Source organism: Chaetodon auriga, chromosome 14, assembly GCF_051107435.1.
Source record: "Chaetodon auriga isolate fChaAug3 chromosome 14, fChaAug3.hap1, whole genome shotgun sequence".
In the NCBI taxonomy this organism is placed as follows: Eukaryota; Metazoa; Chordata; class Actinopteri; order Chaetodontiformes; family Chaetodontidae; genus Chaetodon; species Chaetodon auriga.
In genome coordinates, this window is record NC_135087.1 from 19523559 (window position 1) to 19539939 (window position 16381).

General features: G+C 40.9%; 1 protein-coding gene across 7 annotated transcripts in view; it reads left to right on the plus strand.

Annotated features, from left to right (window-relative positions):
• The window catches only part of LOC143332272 (CAP-Gly domain-containing linker protein 4), a 36346-nt gene that overhangs the window by 16913 nt on the left and 3052 nt on the right, over nt 1-16381 (plus strand). For all 7 annotated transcript variants that reach the window (XM_076749620.1, XM_076749617.1, XM_076749623.1 and 4 more), the window contains 5 exons: nt 2971-3106; nt 3390-3521; nt 8052-8246; nt 9402-9536; nt 11746-11869. In XM_076749620.1, the coding sequence (XP_076605735.1) occupies nt 2971-3106; nt 3390-3521; nt 8052-8246; nt 9402-9536; nt 11746-11869 (722 nt within the window). The remainder of the gene's footprint in view (nt 1-2970; nt 3107-3389; nt 3522-8051; nt 8247-9401; nt 9537-11745; nt 11870-16381) is intronic.

Consider the following 16381-nt stretch of genomic DNA (forward strand, 5'->3'; position numbering starts at 1 on the left):
GGCTGCTAAAGTAATAACCTACAAAAGGGATTGATGTACCCTCATCCTCACATGTAGCCACGTCACATCAGTGCAATGCAGCTGTGCAGTGGTTTATACTAAACAAAGACAGAAGCTTTGGTTAATTTTTCTACAATTATTTCAGTCCTCAACCAAGAAAAAAATAGTTTCCAGTTGCTAAGCAACACCCTTTTGACATCCATCCAGCATTCAGGGCTATTTCTGACAGTTCATTCTGGCATATCACCAACATTTATCTGAGCACGTTGAAGTTCATCCAACTACAGTTGTGATTCTGATAAATGTCTGGTAATGATGTGGGAGGTTTGAGAATGCTCACACTCTTCCTCTTTGCCTGTGGGTCATCTTCTTCTTTTAGACTTCTCCATTGTTCATGCCACCTCCCGCAACCCATGCCGTGTACAGCTGACAGTGGTAACTAAGCTTTGTTGGTTGAGTCTTCGGTGGTAATGTGTCAGAAAGTTAATAAGTGGAGTGTAAACTGGGTGAGACACTGAAGTAGTCAGATATGAGTGCTGAAATTATAAGCACGAGTTTCAATGTAATCACTGTGTCTGTTTTAGTTTACTCTTTGGTTGCATCACATGGTACAGCTGGTCTGCATATTTGAGTGATTACAGAGGCCTTTCTTCAGCTTTTGCTGCAGGTATTTTTGTATTTTTTATTGCAGCAATATTCCTTTCAATACATTATACCAGCCCTTACATAAGAATTTGGACAAAGAAATTCATCCAAAAAACGATTTATTTTCGCCTGGTTCCTTCACGTAAAGCAAAGAAATACTTTAGTATGGCTGCTTGACTTAACCACTCAACTTCGGTGTGGTGGTGTAAGCCATGTGTAATCCTTCTGACAGGAAGCACGCTTTGAAAGCGGTGGAGATTTAGCCCCATCGGTCAAATAGAATTTACAGTTTTCTAACTATGTTCATGGTGCAGTTCAACTTTGTCAATTTGCTGCACAGTGCTCCTGCTCCAAAAGGAAATGAAAACCCTGGAAACGTGTGCTCTCTCTCTGCACTTTGTGTTTAAATTTTGCAACACTGGCCTAGTAGTCCAACGCAGCAGTTGAAAAAGACACTGTTTGTGCCTTCAGCACAGAATCACCAGACTCCTCTTTTGCAGTCTTTGGTGCTTCAGCATCATGAGTATCTGCTCAAATCTCTGTGCATTTCCAGTCTCAACTGTGAACTCCGAATAGTCACCAGTTACCATCTCGGGCTTTAGTAGTATGTTGTATTTTTCATTACTATTGTAATAATCACTTTTGCACCAACACAGTAAAGGGAACTGCAGTGTGGTGTTGTGCTTTCTCAGTTATTTCTATGTAACTTTTTCCCATTTAAGCATCTGTTCTGTACTTTTAGTACTACTGTAGCAGCATGCTGAGTACCAAAAATCAAATTCTGGTGAGCTTCCTTACTCTTAATATCATCCTTTAGACTGGACCGGCAACCCTTGTTGAACCATGATCGCAAACCACAATCGTAAAGCACAAGCTTATGGTTGATTTTGGTGTCCAAAGTTCAGGTTTTCAACAATGTGTTTGGTTGCCTTTTGCAGTCCTTTGAGAACACTGCCTACCTCATTTAAAATTTTTTAAAATATTACCCCCATGCTGCCACTCTGGAAGGGTCAACTTGATCAGCCTCTGAAAATTAGTCGTTTTGCAGTGACGTCTCTATCATTTTACAAGTCATCTCAGTGCAATTTTGTGAGTGAGCTCGTACTCCCACAAGCTTGCTGAAAAACAAATTATGTCCAGTTACTGTTCAGTGGGACCATGGAACACAGTGCTTTGATTTTCCTGACCTCTGTGGCATAAAACTATTGTAATCATTCTAAAGTAATTCAGTTTTTATGACAGAGATCCTGATAAATGACTCTTATTCCATCAGTGAGTGCCTTTTTCAACTCTCAGGGCTGAGACTTGTATTACATTTGAAAGTTTTCTAGAATTTAAGTGGTTGGTGTTAGTTTTTAAGGAAGTGTAAATTTTGAAAGAAGTTGAAAACAGCTTATCAGGCAAGTCTTAGTGGCTCAGGGATGCTTTTCTGAATCCGCTGCACCTGTCTGTCAAGGTAAACACTGGCTGTAAGGCTTTTCAGATTTACGTGCAAGTGCTGGACGTGTAGTTTGCAGACAAATCGCAGGCAGTCAGGTGTGGGCAGACGGTCAACTGTTGACCCAAATGATGTTGCTGGTGCATATTGGTAGAGGTGCATGCACATGTTCTGATGGAAGTGCTTAATGGTGGAAATGGCTCTAAGTAGCAGTAAAAGGTAAGTAGTTTCACATGTGTGACCATCATACTGTCCATCATGAATATGGCTTTTTCATAGAGAAGCCAGCCATGGGGGGTGTCCGGTCCATGGTGCTGTATTATATGACACATCCATTTGGACTTAAAGCTGTCTGGTGGTCCTTTTACCTCTAATTTAGTTTTTGGCCTGGTAATCTTACTGACTTGCAAGCCATCAGGAGCAAGGATTGTGATGAAAACTCATCTTGGATGTACAGTATTGCTGCATGGTCATGTTGACTGAAAGAAAACCACTGACCAACTTTACCAGTCCCAGGTCTTGTTATCTAAACACGGTCCTTAAAATCCCCTTAAAACTGAAAACACATAGATGCAAAGACTTGTAGATAGTAAGAAAGCACTAGTTCTAGCCCAGTCGGACACTGGCTCTGAACAAACGTGGCATTAATAGATTTCTGTGCCACACTGAGAGCAGAATCACGGTGAGTTGTTTTTCTCCTCTGCTGCTTTAGTGAAGATAGACACATCAAAATGTTGTTGAGTTTCTGGTCGGGGTTCTGGCCTTGACATAACGTAATGACAGGGCAGTTCTGCTGCGCGTCTTGATTACTTTTTAATTTATTTTGTACACTTTTGTACACACTTGTTTTTGACGTTCTATGGTCTTTGATTTTTTTTTGGACCCAGGTTGGAACCCTGCGATTCTGCGGCAGCACTGAGTTCTCAGGAGGCCTCTGGGCCGGAGTGGAGCTGGACAAACCGGAGGGGAAGAACGATGGCTCCGTTGCGGGGGTTCAGTATTTCACCTGTCGGATGAAACATGGTAGGTCACGCCTCAGCCCAGCACCTAAAGATCAAACACACTGACTCGCCCACCCGCTCATCAATTACCTCTACCACTATTGACTTTGTAAGACTTAAGTAGTCCGGTCAGATTTTCAGTGGTGAGCCATCTAACCCCAGGAATTTCGATCCATCCTTTATGTCAATTGTCAGTAAATTGAATGTATCCAACAGAGTGGAGGCAATAATTTATTAGTCTTATTATGACTCTTTATCTTGAATCAGCCACAATCTTCTGATAGTTATTCTTTTTTTTCCCTCAGGAATCTTTGCTCCCCTTTCAAAGATAAGCAAAGCATCAGAAAAACATAAAGCCAGCACCGCAAAGACGTCCACACCCATACGCCCCTCTCGTCGAATGGACCTGTCCCGTGTCACCTCCAAGATAAACACAGGTAAACACTTCTGAACATCGCTTCTCTGCTGGTGAATCACACAGGAATCGTACCAGCTGTTAGTTTGGGTTCTTCACCTGGGTCTGTTGTTATGATTCAAGCTTTTGGAAGGATGGGTTTGCCTGAGTTCTGCCACAAAGTACTGTAAGAAAAACAGGAAATTATCACGTCAGAACATTGACTACAAAGGCGGTGAAACTGTAGTAGCCTGTCGGGCCCTGAGGGTGAAGAAATGTGTGAACACAGGTGAAAGAGATGTCGCAGGAGCAACTGCTTCCTCATTCCTCATGAATCTCCTGTTCAGTCCCCTGGAGGAGACCAGTGGACGCATTCTTAGAAACCATCATCACAATCATATGAAAAAGTAAACAACTTCAAAGACAGTTTGGAGTAACAGCATTAGTCCAATGAATGCTTCCTGATATTGGCTCATAGTTGAAGAAATCATTCTTCAAGCGTGCTCACTTCAGGGGCTTTGGGACAGCATCAGTAGAAACAATGGCCTGTGGTCGTCCATTTTTTCATGACATTGGCACTGATGTGTTAGAAATGAGTGTTTTGGAGGTAATACCCTCCTATTCTCCACTAACTGGATTACAGTGGTGTCCACTTCATGTGTGATATTCTGGTGATCCTCAACCACCCGTCTCCCTCTGCTATATAACTAATGTGGTCAGCAAAATGAGTTATTGGACTGTTTAATCCCTCTAAGGTACGAACATTCTCCACAAGCGCTGTGTGAATTTTCAGTAGGATGTACCTGTCTGTGTTTAATTTGCATTACTTTGATCTGACAGTATCATCTCCTGATTACTAAGAGCCTTTAAGGCAGCAAGTACATCAGTAAGAAACAAAATGTTCACATTTTTGTCTCTAATATTGATCAATCACATTAAAAAGCAAGACAAATGTGGATATTTTATCAAATAAAATAAAACGAGCAGTATGAAGTTGAGTAAAATGAAATGTGTGCCCGATATAATTAAAAAACAGTCATGGCTGCTGTATTAATAGCAGTTCTTGTGGGGACATGGTCATTATAGATACTGAAATGAATGCCTCCACTGACATTCTTCTCGCTGACACAGTGGATTTTTTAGCCTACTATGGAAGGACTGAGCCACTTCACGGTGTCCAGATTAGGCCATCGGTGAATCATGACCCAAGCTGACTCTTTTGTGCCAGAAAGAGGCTTTCTCAACTTTCCCAGCCTGTATGAGCCATGTCACCGCATTGCAGGATTTATTGCATCTGGGCTTTCATATTAATCTTCCTCGAATGCTTTGAAAAGTGGATTCTGAACCAGTGCCAAAGGACAATGCATAAATTAGACTGCTGAAAAGACCTTGCTCTCGCAGTCCTTGGATGCCCATATCCTCAGCTCCTGACTAATGTCGTCTGACTCGTCTCATAATATAGTCCGGTTACCTCAGAATACGGAAACCTTGTCGTGGCAGGCATTTGTTTTTCTTGCGCCCTCTAGATTGTACAGCTGTATCGTGGTGTAATATTCAAATCTTTTGGAGGCCGATTGATCTGAACGTGACTGGAATAGGGGACCTTGGTGCCCTATGGAATTCTGAGATTGATAGTCCAATTAAGCAGGGTTTAATAACTAGGGCATAGACAGGCTGAATGGCCTGGCAGCCATTCATCACAAGGTGTATGTGAGTGTGTTATGTGCGGCATGCAATGCATGTGAGGGCGTGTGTCTCAGCAACTCTATGCAACTCAAGCATCAGACTAATTTACGACCAAACATTTTTCAGGGCCTTTGCCAGCCAATTTAAAGCCCAACCTCTCTGCACCACCTGTGTTTAGCATCCCATTGGATTGTCAGTGCTCGCTCGCTCCTGTGTATCTATAGATTGGATGAGTCATTGTGGAACTGTCTCGTCTCACTAACCAGGGGAGACAGACACAGCAGAATGCCAGGCTGGCCCCCATTAGAGTGTGTCAACTGTGACTCGGGCCTCAAAGGGCGATGGGAACATAGACAGCGCTCACAAAGCGCCGCCACTTGATTCAGAAAGCCTCAGTCTGTGCTGCAGTCTGTCACTTGAAGCGAACGTCAGTATGTGGAAGGGATAGATAGAGCCAGGAGGTCCCTGCAAGCTAAAGGTCAAGTGACAAGAAATGTTTGGTATTCTGAGTTGAAATGTAGTCTCCTCTTTGGAGTTCAAAGGAAAGACACAGCTCTGCCTCTGTGGGGAGCGCTTCCCAGCTCTCGCTAAATGTGAGCTGAAATGGCAATCAATAAAAAAGCAGGCTGATTTGAGATTTTTCTAATGCCTTTTACAAAGCACAATAAAGTTTAAACCAAGGTGACATATTAATGAGTTGAGAGTAATGTGAGACAGTTTATATGGCAGAGTTATGTATGAATTGAGAGAGAATTATTTTTTCCCTAAATCTGTTTAGATACGTGGATGTTGATTTTATTACCTATTAAAGAACAGCCTCTAAAAGGCTTTTGTCAGTTTAATGGTAGTTTTAATTCAAGTCAACAAACTATATAAAAGCCTTGAAGTTGTTCAGACTCGGTGCTATAAACTACTTGAAGAACATAATTATGTTTACTTCTGCAAGAAATGTAACTTCCCATTGTGTGCTATTTGAGTCGGGACCAAGATTTCTTTTGAAGTTTTTTTTTTTTTCCTTTTGTATTCACTGTCATTGGGGCCTTTGTGTGGGCGTAACTGCTTGTCTCAGCACATATAAGTGTTTTTATTGTGTGTTGGAGTAAAAGAGACAGCCTGAGTTCAATTAAGAAAAATTGCCTTTCAGTAATTCTTCTTTCATTGCGACTGGACAGTGTCACGCTGCCTGTTATTTACATTTCTTCTCTCCTGCTCTTGTGTTTTATCTTTTCAGTGTCGCTTTTTTCTCTCTGCCGCTCTTAGAGTGCCACACGGTGTCTTCTCAATTTCCTCCTCTGTAATTCTCTTCATGTCTCCAATCTTGATGAACTTTCTAAGCTGCTTTTTCTGCATCTTGTATAAACGTGCAAACCTCTCCACCTGTGCTCACAATATTCTGCAGTCCTTCAACAGATGCATCATGACAGCTATAGAAATTACACTGATGGCTTTTATAAATATCCCAGTTCAGCTTTTAATAGTCAAATGAAAGAATATAAATATAAGGTTTCATACTTTCAAAGTAACTTTCAAACTGCACAAACATTGCAGAACTTAAATGTCATCTTCTAATCCAAGCACTTTATTTCCATTAATAGGATGAATATTGATGTCTGTGTTGAAAAGTCGTTACTGTGTCTCTTGTGTGTGTGTGTGTGTGTGTGTGTGTGTGTGTGTGTGTGTGTGTGTGGGGATGGGTGGAAAGGTTTATCTCCATCTGTCCAAAAAACCCTCAAAAATCAAAAAAGTCCAACTGGTCCCGATCAGGGCACAGAGGAAGACGTCTCAGTGACGAGGACAGGTACTGCAGTCACAGCTGCGTGGGCTTTAATGTGTTGTGCGTCAGGGCATGAGGTGTGGGAGTGACTTTGCAGTGTTTAGTATAATCTCTCTCTGGTTAAAACTGTGGAAATGATTTCGAGAATTAGTTCCACACACTCCTAATCGTCACCTGACTCTGATAATTGTGCACCTTTTAATGAATCCAACATCATAATCCATCTGTGGGTAAGAGCATCAGAGCCTTTTCAAAAAAAAGTGCTGTGTTTCACAAAAGTAACTTTGATGAACTTCGTGTATCCGTTAGTGCTGCCTTTGCAGTTGAAGCATGATTTAGATGGTAAAAAACACTGCATGCAACTGAATATTGAGTAGAATCTGAATTCCAGAGTTTCTCAATCTGAAAGTATTTTGTGCTTGCAGTTGTGATCATTATGCATGAACCCTAAACCACACAAGTCCAGTGATCAATTAAAGCATTGAGGGATTGATTAACTCAAAGCTGCTGATTCTGTCATTTCTGTTTAACTGGTGTTTCTGTGCATTGCTGTCCATTCTTAAGGGCCCATTAGGTGAGGCTAAAAAAACCCAAATCTCTCCAAAATTGGGACAGGATTAGCATGTCGCTCCTTAGTTGGACCTCAGTAACATGACAAGCAACTGTAAAAGATTGAGCTGACTTGATTCGCACTGCCTTGGAATCATGTGACACAGCTGCTTGGATTTCTGAAAAACTACACTGATGATTGTGTGAATCTGAGTGCTGCAGGCACTTTCACATTCAGAAGAGCGAAATGCAAAACTAAATAAAAGGCTGAGCTTCATTATATTGATGGAATTAGTCTGTGAAGCCTGAATGGGCGGATGGTGGGTTCGGTATTAAAAGGGGAGGCACAGACTTTGTGTGGTGTGACTGTAGACGGCAGAATGGATAACGGCATTCACAGCTAATGTTCCAGTGGAGCCTAGATGCAGCAGTTAATGCACCTTTTTTGAACGTAGTATATGGCTGTCTTCACAGGAATAGATATTATTAATTCATTTTTGACACTTTAAGTCATCTGTCTCCTGTGTTTCCTGCCACTCATTCCTTTGTGTCTCTTCACCACAGGTATTCTCTCCCGCTCTCTCTCCTCTTCGTCCTCTTCACTGGACTCTCGGCATGGGCCCGGCGGCCGACCCCCTCCGCTGCCTAGGCAACGTCTTTCTGCCAGACCGCGAAGACAACGTGTTTCCCAGAGTCCCAGGACCACACCCTCACCGGCCCTCCGCTCTTCACCTGACACCACTGCGCTTAGTACTACAGGTCTGTATTATTATATATTGTATACTAAACTGTCTTAACATCAACTTAAAGAAGCTCATTATTTCAGGATTTTTCTCATGATTGTGCTCAGAGTGGGGGAAATAAGCATTCAACACGTCGCCATTCTTTTCCTTAAAAATAGTTCCAATGCAACTATGCACATGAAACGGAGACCATTTGTATTAACACAATAAAACGAGATAAAAGAAACCAGAACATTCCAATCCCTAAAAACAAGTTTTGTCCTATAAAGTGGAATGACAGAACACAGTAAGAAAAAGCACTAAGCAAGAGCCAATGACCGCTCGAAAAGATCTCCACAAAGACCAGGAAGCAGCAGGTACAGTTGTCACTGAGAAAACAATAGGCCGTGCAATCCTCCGCCGTGGTCTCCATGCAACAATATGATGTGCCATGTGTGGAGGAGAAATGACTCTGCATAACAATATCATATCTACAGTGAAGCTCGGAGGTTCTCGTGGTGCTGCCAGGATCCAAATCATAAAAGGGAAGTTTAATGGAGCCATTTACAGGGAAATGCTTGTGAAGAATCTGCCCACTAGGACGTGAATGAAATGCAGGTGGACCCTCCAGCAGGACAATGATCCAAAACATACTCTGAGGAGACTGTCAGTCGAATCCAGAGGAAGAAAATAAAGATGTTGGAAATGACCCAATCAGTCACCAACAGAACATTTGTGCAAGGAAGTGAAGATCAAGACTCACCAGCGTGCTCACTGGAGTCTTCAAGATTTAAAGACTGTCTGTGTGGAATAATGGGCTGAAATCCGACCTGAGCACTGTGAGAGATTAGTTTCTGTGCACAGGGAGCGTCTGTCATAGCAAACAAATATTTCTCCATCGAGTATTAAATAAATTTCACTCGGCTTGTTCTGGGCTTTTTTCCTTTGTCATTCCACTTTATTCCACGTAGGTTTTTTAATGGATTGGAATGTTCTGATTTCTTTATCTGTCTAGTTTTGAGTTAATACCAGTAGCTGGTGTGAGTTTCATTTAAAAAGCTGCATTGGAAATGTGTTTAATGAAAAACGTGTAGGCATGTTGGATAGTTATTTCTCCCTCTGTATGTAATGGATTCAAACTGAGGACACCTATTGTCACAGTAGTGAAACACTCTTTGTTCATCTCTCCCAGGGCTTCGAAGCCGAACCCCCTCAGCAAGTAGCTCTGTGTGTGTGGGCCCTGAGGTGCGCCTGGGAGAGAGGGTCCTGGTGGTAGGCCAGAGAACTGGTGTAGTCCAGTTCTATGGAAAGACCAACTTTGCTCCAGGTCAGTTATTAAAATTGGTATTCCTCCTGCAAAGATTCAACAGTTGAAATCACATTAAAAATTGATATTATGACACTTTCACCATTAATCCACTCTTTATTTGGTAGATGCTTTGCAGCATCGTCTGGATGACGCTTCAGTCACATGTAATTCAGCCTCACTTCCATAAAAACATCATCAGCTTGCTCAAATTGTAAAATGTGGTAAATTGGATTATTTGAAATGGAACGCTATGTGCACATGCATATTGAAATACTCTCTGAAGTTTCATTTGCAGGGTTTTTCCTACAATTTTGCACCATAAATTAAAGCTCAGTGTCATGGTGTGTCATAGGTTTATGGACCCAGTCGGGTTGTTTAGAAATATGAATACACAGTCACAAACAAATTAAACAATTATTCCTTCATTACCAACAAACAGCGATATTGATTCAATAGACTGCCCACTGACTGGTTTCACAAATAACTATATGAGTAATTTGAGCTCTGTTTACTAGCACACTGTTAAATGTGTTTAATTAACCTTTAGGGTCCAATAAAAATAAAAAAACATGTGGGGCTCCCAAAGGACCAAACTGTACTCTCTGAAAAAGGTTCAGTCTTATCAGCGCTGAGTAAATGGCACCTTGAGTTGAGAAAAAAACCCTGAAATAAAAGCCTTCAAAGCCCATCTAAAATATTCATTATCCCTTTTAATAAATCATGGCTGTCCTTCCTTTACTTTTTTCGGGACAGACAAATGGAATTGCAACTACTGCAGTTTTCTTTAATGTTTCTGTTAATGTTTATCTAAATGCATCCTGGTATTTTTAATTGGGCAGCAAGCGGGTGAGCGGACGTTTTTTTTTTTTTTTTTTGATCAAATAAATTGTGGCCATCGCACAGCTTTGGATACCTCGTTGTCAGAATAGGTTTAAAGATTCTGATTATTTCAATACATAAAAGTAAAATGCCTCAGAATCAAGTCTCTCCTGAAATATAGCCAAAGAAACATCACATGGTTGACTGTTAAAAGCCAACAAGAAAGACTTTGTGAACATATTCTTAATAGATGAGTTTTTCATTTTCACAAATGAATAAGTTCTATCCAAACAAATGACACGATGAAGGAATGATCAGGATCAAGGATCGGCACATTTGTCTCTAAATGCAGAACTTGCCTTTGGTTGCCTCTAGCTGACTTCATTCCCCATTCTGTTTGTAGCAATACATTTCAAAATTGTTTGCATAATTGTTAAAATGTATGTGTGGTATCAAAACTGCATAATGAGCCACATGTGGAGAAAGCGATTGCTCTATTAAGCTCCTCTTTTTCAACTCGCTCGGGCTGCATTACAAACTCAGTCACAAGCCATTGTGCTGGCAAACCTCGAGTTGGACAGAAGATACTTGGAAAAATAAGACATGAGGAAGTTGCTGCAGAACCAAAGCCATTGAAACCTTGACAGAAAACAGCTCCCATTCTTCATTAATATTTAGAGAGTCATTTTTCCCAGGCATCAGTCATGTATGAATAAGTACTAATGTATCTCAAACCACTGAGGATCGTGTTTGAAGGGATTTCAGTCCTCAGTTGCCTTTGATACTCTTAAATCAGTGATAGCAAAGCTCTGTTCTCTTAGTGCAGTAGTAGGACTGGCTCTCCAAACCAAAAGCAGCTCCTCTTGATGAACGCTTTGCACTTCTTTTTTACATTTTCTCTCTTTCCTTACATGGCACATGCAAGGTGTCGTAAAGTCATTTAGATAGAAAGATGAAAGATGCTTTGAACTCGCTTTCTGCCTTGAGACTGACAGATAAAGAGGTAAACAGTTCATTATTATTTATTAATTATCTAAGAGGCGAGTTCTGTATAGCAAAGCATTGGCTATGCTGCGCTGTGTTGCAGGCCAAAGACCAAATAACACTTTTTTTTTTCCCTTTAATGTTGTGTTAATGAATATATGCACAGTGAAATCTGAAGTGTATCCCTGCAAATCACAAGAGGTTTCTAATAATGTAAACACCATTTTGGAAGCTATATTAGCTGACTGCTCCTCTGTGTGCAGTTTGGCCTCTCTATCCAGCAAACACAGTCTAACACCGCTGGTGTTTGCAGTTGTCAGCATTAAACAACACTATTTTCTTTACTCAGGACTTAAATCTTCTTTAAGGTGCGTCTCTTCTCTTAGCACTCACTGATCTCTGGTCTGTCTTTCTGTCTGTTCAGGGCTCTGGTTGGGCATTAAACTGGACAAGCCCAGTGGTAAGAATGATGGATCAGTGGGAGGAGTGAGGTACTTCAGCTGCCCACCAAAACACGGCGTCTTTGCTCCTCCGTCTCGTGTGCAAAGGTGAGCGTAGGCCCTTTAAGGTAGCTCATACTTTCCCTAAAGACTAATAGTCCCTGATGGTTTTTGCCAGGTGGTCAGACAAAGAAGCAAAAACAGATTTTTGAAGAATTAGACCTGAAAACCCTGAGGTTGTATTTCATGGCCCTCATCAATACTTGTGACGGCACGAATGAGTTCCTTTGACAGTGTCATTTGTGCAAGTGTTGACATATCTGATTTTGCCCTCTGTGGGAAAACAGTCCTCCATAGTTGTGATTAAGGAGGGTCCGAGTTGTCAAACGTGAAGCCTGAGGCCCTCGCCCGGCATGACTCCTCAGTTTAATGTGGCACCTGGGTATGAGCCAGGCGGCATCATCTCTACCTGTAACTATGGATTATGGGTCATTCACATGTGTGTATCATTTGTTTGTGTTTAGAAATGTGAAGAAGTTTTTTTTTTTTTTATTGATGCAACTGTATTGATATGTTGCACTACATGATGTACATGTGGCTGTTTTTATACTATACTATCTTGATTGCAAGTCAGGCTGGACATAAAGCACAGATTACCTGAATATGAACACCTGACTGTGCTGTGCGTGCATCTGACTTTGCTATGATCTGGAAGATTTGCTTCTTTGAAATGTATCTTATCTATAAAGATACACACTTTATGTGGAAATCAATCATCAGGAGCTGATGGAGAGCAAATATTTGAGTGGGTTGCAATTCTGACAAAACATCCTGGGAGGAGAAAGAGTTCTGTGAAGAGCTTTAGAAAATGTCTTGCCCAGACTATAGTGCCATATGAGAAGTAAGTAAGATAATGATATAATGATAAAGAGCATGAAGGGATCGTTTGTCTACAATATAACTTCATTTCCTAATTATACTAATATATTTAATTTTTTACTGACATAATCATATGTTCTCTCCAGCTAGAGCTCTCATCAAGAACTTCCTTGTCTTTGAGTCGTCAAGGAATTTAGTTGCTCTGACTTGAGCCGTTTCATCATTCTCAAGGTCCTTTTGTCACTGAAAATGATTAAGTTAGATTTTTACTACTTTTTTGCTTTGAACCATTCCACAAAAACAGATAAAGCAAAGTTGGCTTCAGGGGATAGGGTTAAATTAGAGTGTGTTCTGTCATCTGCAGACATTATGGGAGAAACTATGTTGGACACATTTGGTAAATCATTATACTGTATGAATGAGGAAGCAAAGTGGTCCAAGAATAGACCCCTGGTGCACACCACATTATAGCTGCACTTCGTGAGAACCCCAGCATCTTAAACTGTTCCGTAAATATATGGGACAAATACATTCATTACTATGAAGTGCTGCTGAGACGAATGCATCCTGTATGGACCCAGACCAAGTTACTGTTCTGCTGCTTTAACTGTGCAGCCACTCAAAGCGTCTGATCACACATCTGATGTAAATGTTTTCATAATGTTTTGTTTGGTCAGAACAGTGCCATCAGTGTGATGGTGTGTGAAGTGAATTGCCTCTGTCAGACTGGCTGTCAGCTAAGGTGAATTTCCAACCCTTCCTCATATCATTGTTTTTTTTTAATGTCACAATTTTTATTTCTCAACAAAGCAAATGGCAGAGTTCAGCAGTTTGACATCTAGTTCATTTTCATTTTCACTTTAAAGGCAATGGTTTGGTGACAGTTCGTATTTATCATAATACTTTAATAGCTTTTGGAGTGGTTTGTTCATGCATCAGTGAAATGGGAGAGTTAAGATATGGAAATAAAAGACTGACATTGTGTATTTGTTACATGCTTGTAACTAGAATTAGGCTAAATGGTGCTGCTGAATATTTTCTTTGTTTGGACCAGTGCAACTTCAATTCAAGCCAAGTCTCTAAAATTTTCATTAATAACCTTCTCTGTGACAAACTGATATTGAAACGTTTTTGCATCATCTTTTACTGACTTAAGGTCATTTTTGGTGGCAGTTCCATTCAAAACATCTGCTCAGTTTAAGTACTCGTCTCTTGAGGCGTCTAATCAGCCTCTTGTAAGGCAACGCAGCTTTATTTATATGCAATAGCTCATTTCAAACACAAGGGAAATTCAAAGGGCCTTACACACACAAAGACGAGCATGAGAATGATATACAAAACAGGTGTACGGGTCGAATGATAGCGGTCGGAGAATCACACTCAGGGGGACTCTAGACGTCATGCTGATCGGCTCAGATTTATAACCAGTGGCGACAGCATCGTCTCTGCCATCGACATTTGAGGAGATAAGATCCTCCAGAGTTTTAGTATTGATAGCATTACATGTTGACAATCTGACCTAGTTATTTATGTGCGGTTGCAACAGTGGTCTGGCCACTCTGATGTATTAGATTTATTTATTTTTTTTTTCCACTTTCTAGCCTTATTTATTTCATAGTGGTAAAGAGGAAGCCTGTCTTGGAAATGTTGCAGTAGATGCTGTAGTAGTAGTTCTAAAGCTCTCTGATGTGCACTGTGTGGTCTTGTCACGCATTCAAGCTAGTATTTGCTGACTAGACATATAATTACAGTAAACATATTAGCATGCAAAACCAAAGAGGAGAAAAATTTGAATTATACATATTTCACTTGGGTGTGTGTTTGAACACGGGCGCGATGCCTGTAATCATAATGAATGTCAGTAAATAATAATCTGCCTCAGCCGTGACTTGAGTGTTAGAAAAGTGGGATAGATCAGAGTGATCTCGAAATGTTTATGGATTTGTCGAGACATTTCCTGTAGTCGGGTGTTGTACATCGTAATTTTGACCTGAAGCTGCTGGAAAAACAGAAAAGTTTGAAGTCGTATTTTGACATCCAGCCGGATGAGTTGTGCTTGATTATGCTTGTACAGAAAAGACTCCCAGTGTCACAAATTGGAGATTAACTGGACTTAGTGACAGTATAAGTGGCAGAACTGTGGATGCATTTATATTCGCAAGCCTGTCTTTTTTTTTGTTGTTGTTGTTTGTTTTTGTTCCTGGATATATGTGCTGTCGGGGGAAAAAAAAAAAACAATGCTGCAGGGAGCAATATGGGAGGCCTATTATAGCAATGGAAAACAGTGGGCGCTTCCTTCTTTCCTTTTCTGTTAATCACACTGTTGCAGAGATTTTGACCACCATTAGCTGCAGTCAGCTGGACTAGTTGTGCCTGAAAAACAGATACACATTGAAGGAAAAGCCAACATGAACTGTCTTGGTAGGATAAACAGAAAAACTTCAACGCCCCCCTGGCATATATTCTCCAAGTCTGCAAACCTGCACTGAGCCTGAACCTGAAAAGACCCTGCAAGGCTTGGTCTGACATACATATTCACAAGCCGCTAAGTTGTTAGCATTGCTAGACATTTTTCTGTTTTTGTTTCACATTTCCTGCAAGTGAGTAAACTCTACTGACCCTTTTATTGAATGGAACAGAAACAGAAACACATTTTCTCAAGTGTCTAATGCGTGTCATAGCTGCACTGCAAGCCATTACAGCGTAAAGAGCAGCTGACTTCTGAAGTAGTGGATGAGTTTGTTTTGGAGGAGATCTCTGTCCAGATTTGAGGGATTGCTGGTTAAATGAACACATTCCGTCTTTCTACCTGGGACTAATTAGTCTCTTCACCCTCCTTTTGCTGCTTGTGCTTCGTCTTAATGCAGATCCACCACTAAGGGGGGAGATTTCCTCTTCCTCTGTATTGCTCTCCCTATTTTTCCTCCTGTTTTTTTTTTTTTTTTTTTTTTTTAAGCCCACTGTTTACTGTCTTCCATGAGATAAAGGCTGCTTTTTGCAAAGTCAGCTCTTCTTGCTGTCCCCTATTCCTGTCCTGTGCCTCTCTCCTGTTTTTTCCTCATTAACCCTGGAGCGTGCTCAACTGAACACATGGTTTCCCTCCATCGAACGGAGAATCTCGCCTTCTTTCCATCCTGCAACTTGGTTCTCCCTCTCTTTTCTTCTCCTGTCAGCCGCTATCACAGCCCATTAGGAAAGCAAACAGCTTTTCTTACCTCCCCCTTCATTTTTGTGTCTGTACCCTTCCACTTGCATTCCTGAGCAAACAAGGTATCACCCTCTTCCTCTTTTGCTCATTTCTCTGCCTTTGGCAGTCTCCGTCTTAATGGCTTTCAGTGCTCTTACGTTATTATCATCTCGTAGCATCTTAAGAAAATATCAGTAAGTGGGACAGGTGCTCTTGTGCTGGCAGCAGAAATGGTCTTTTTTTTCTTGCTGTTGTCAGAGAGGATGTCATGTCTATTTTTTAACTGTAGACTGTCTCAGATGTGTGCTGGTATTTGAATGGATTTCCAAAATGGACGTTCTAATGTACTGTGACAAAAGTTTGGGTCAGAATTTCTGTTACTGTGAGTAACTAAGTGAGTAAAAGATGACCTGATTTACAAACAGCACAAAGTTTAAGATGACACATTTCTTTAATATTTAAAGAAAGATTACTTTTGTGGCAGGCATCACAGCTTGTAAAGGCTTTTTGTAGCCAGCTTAGACTCTCCCAGTGTTTGTTTCTACTTTCTTTCT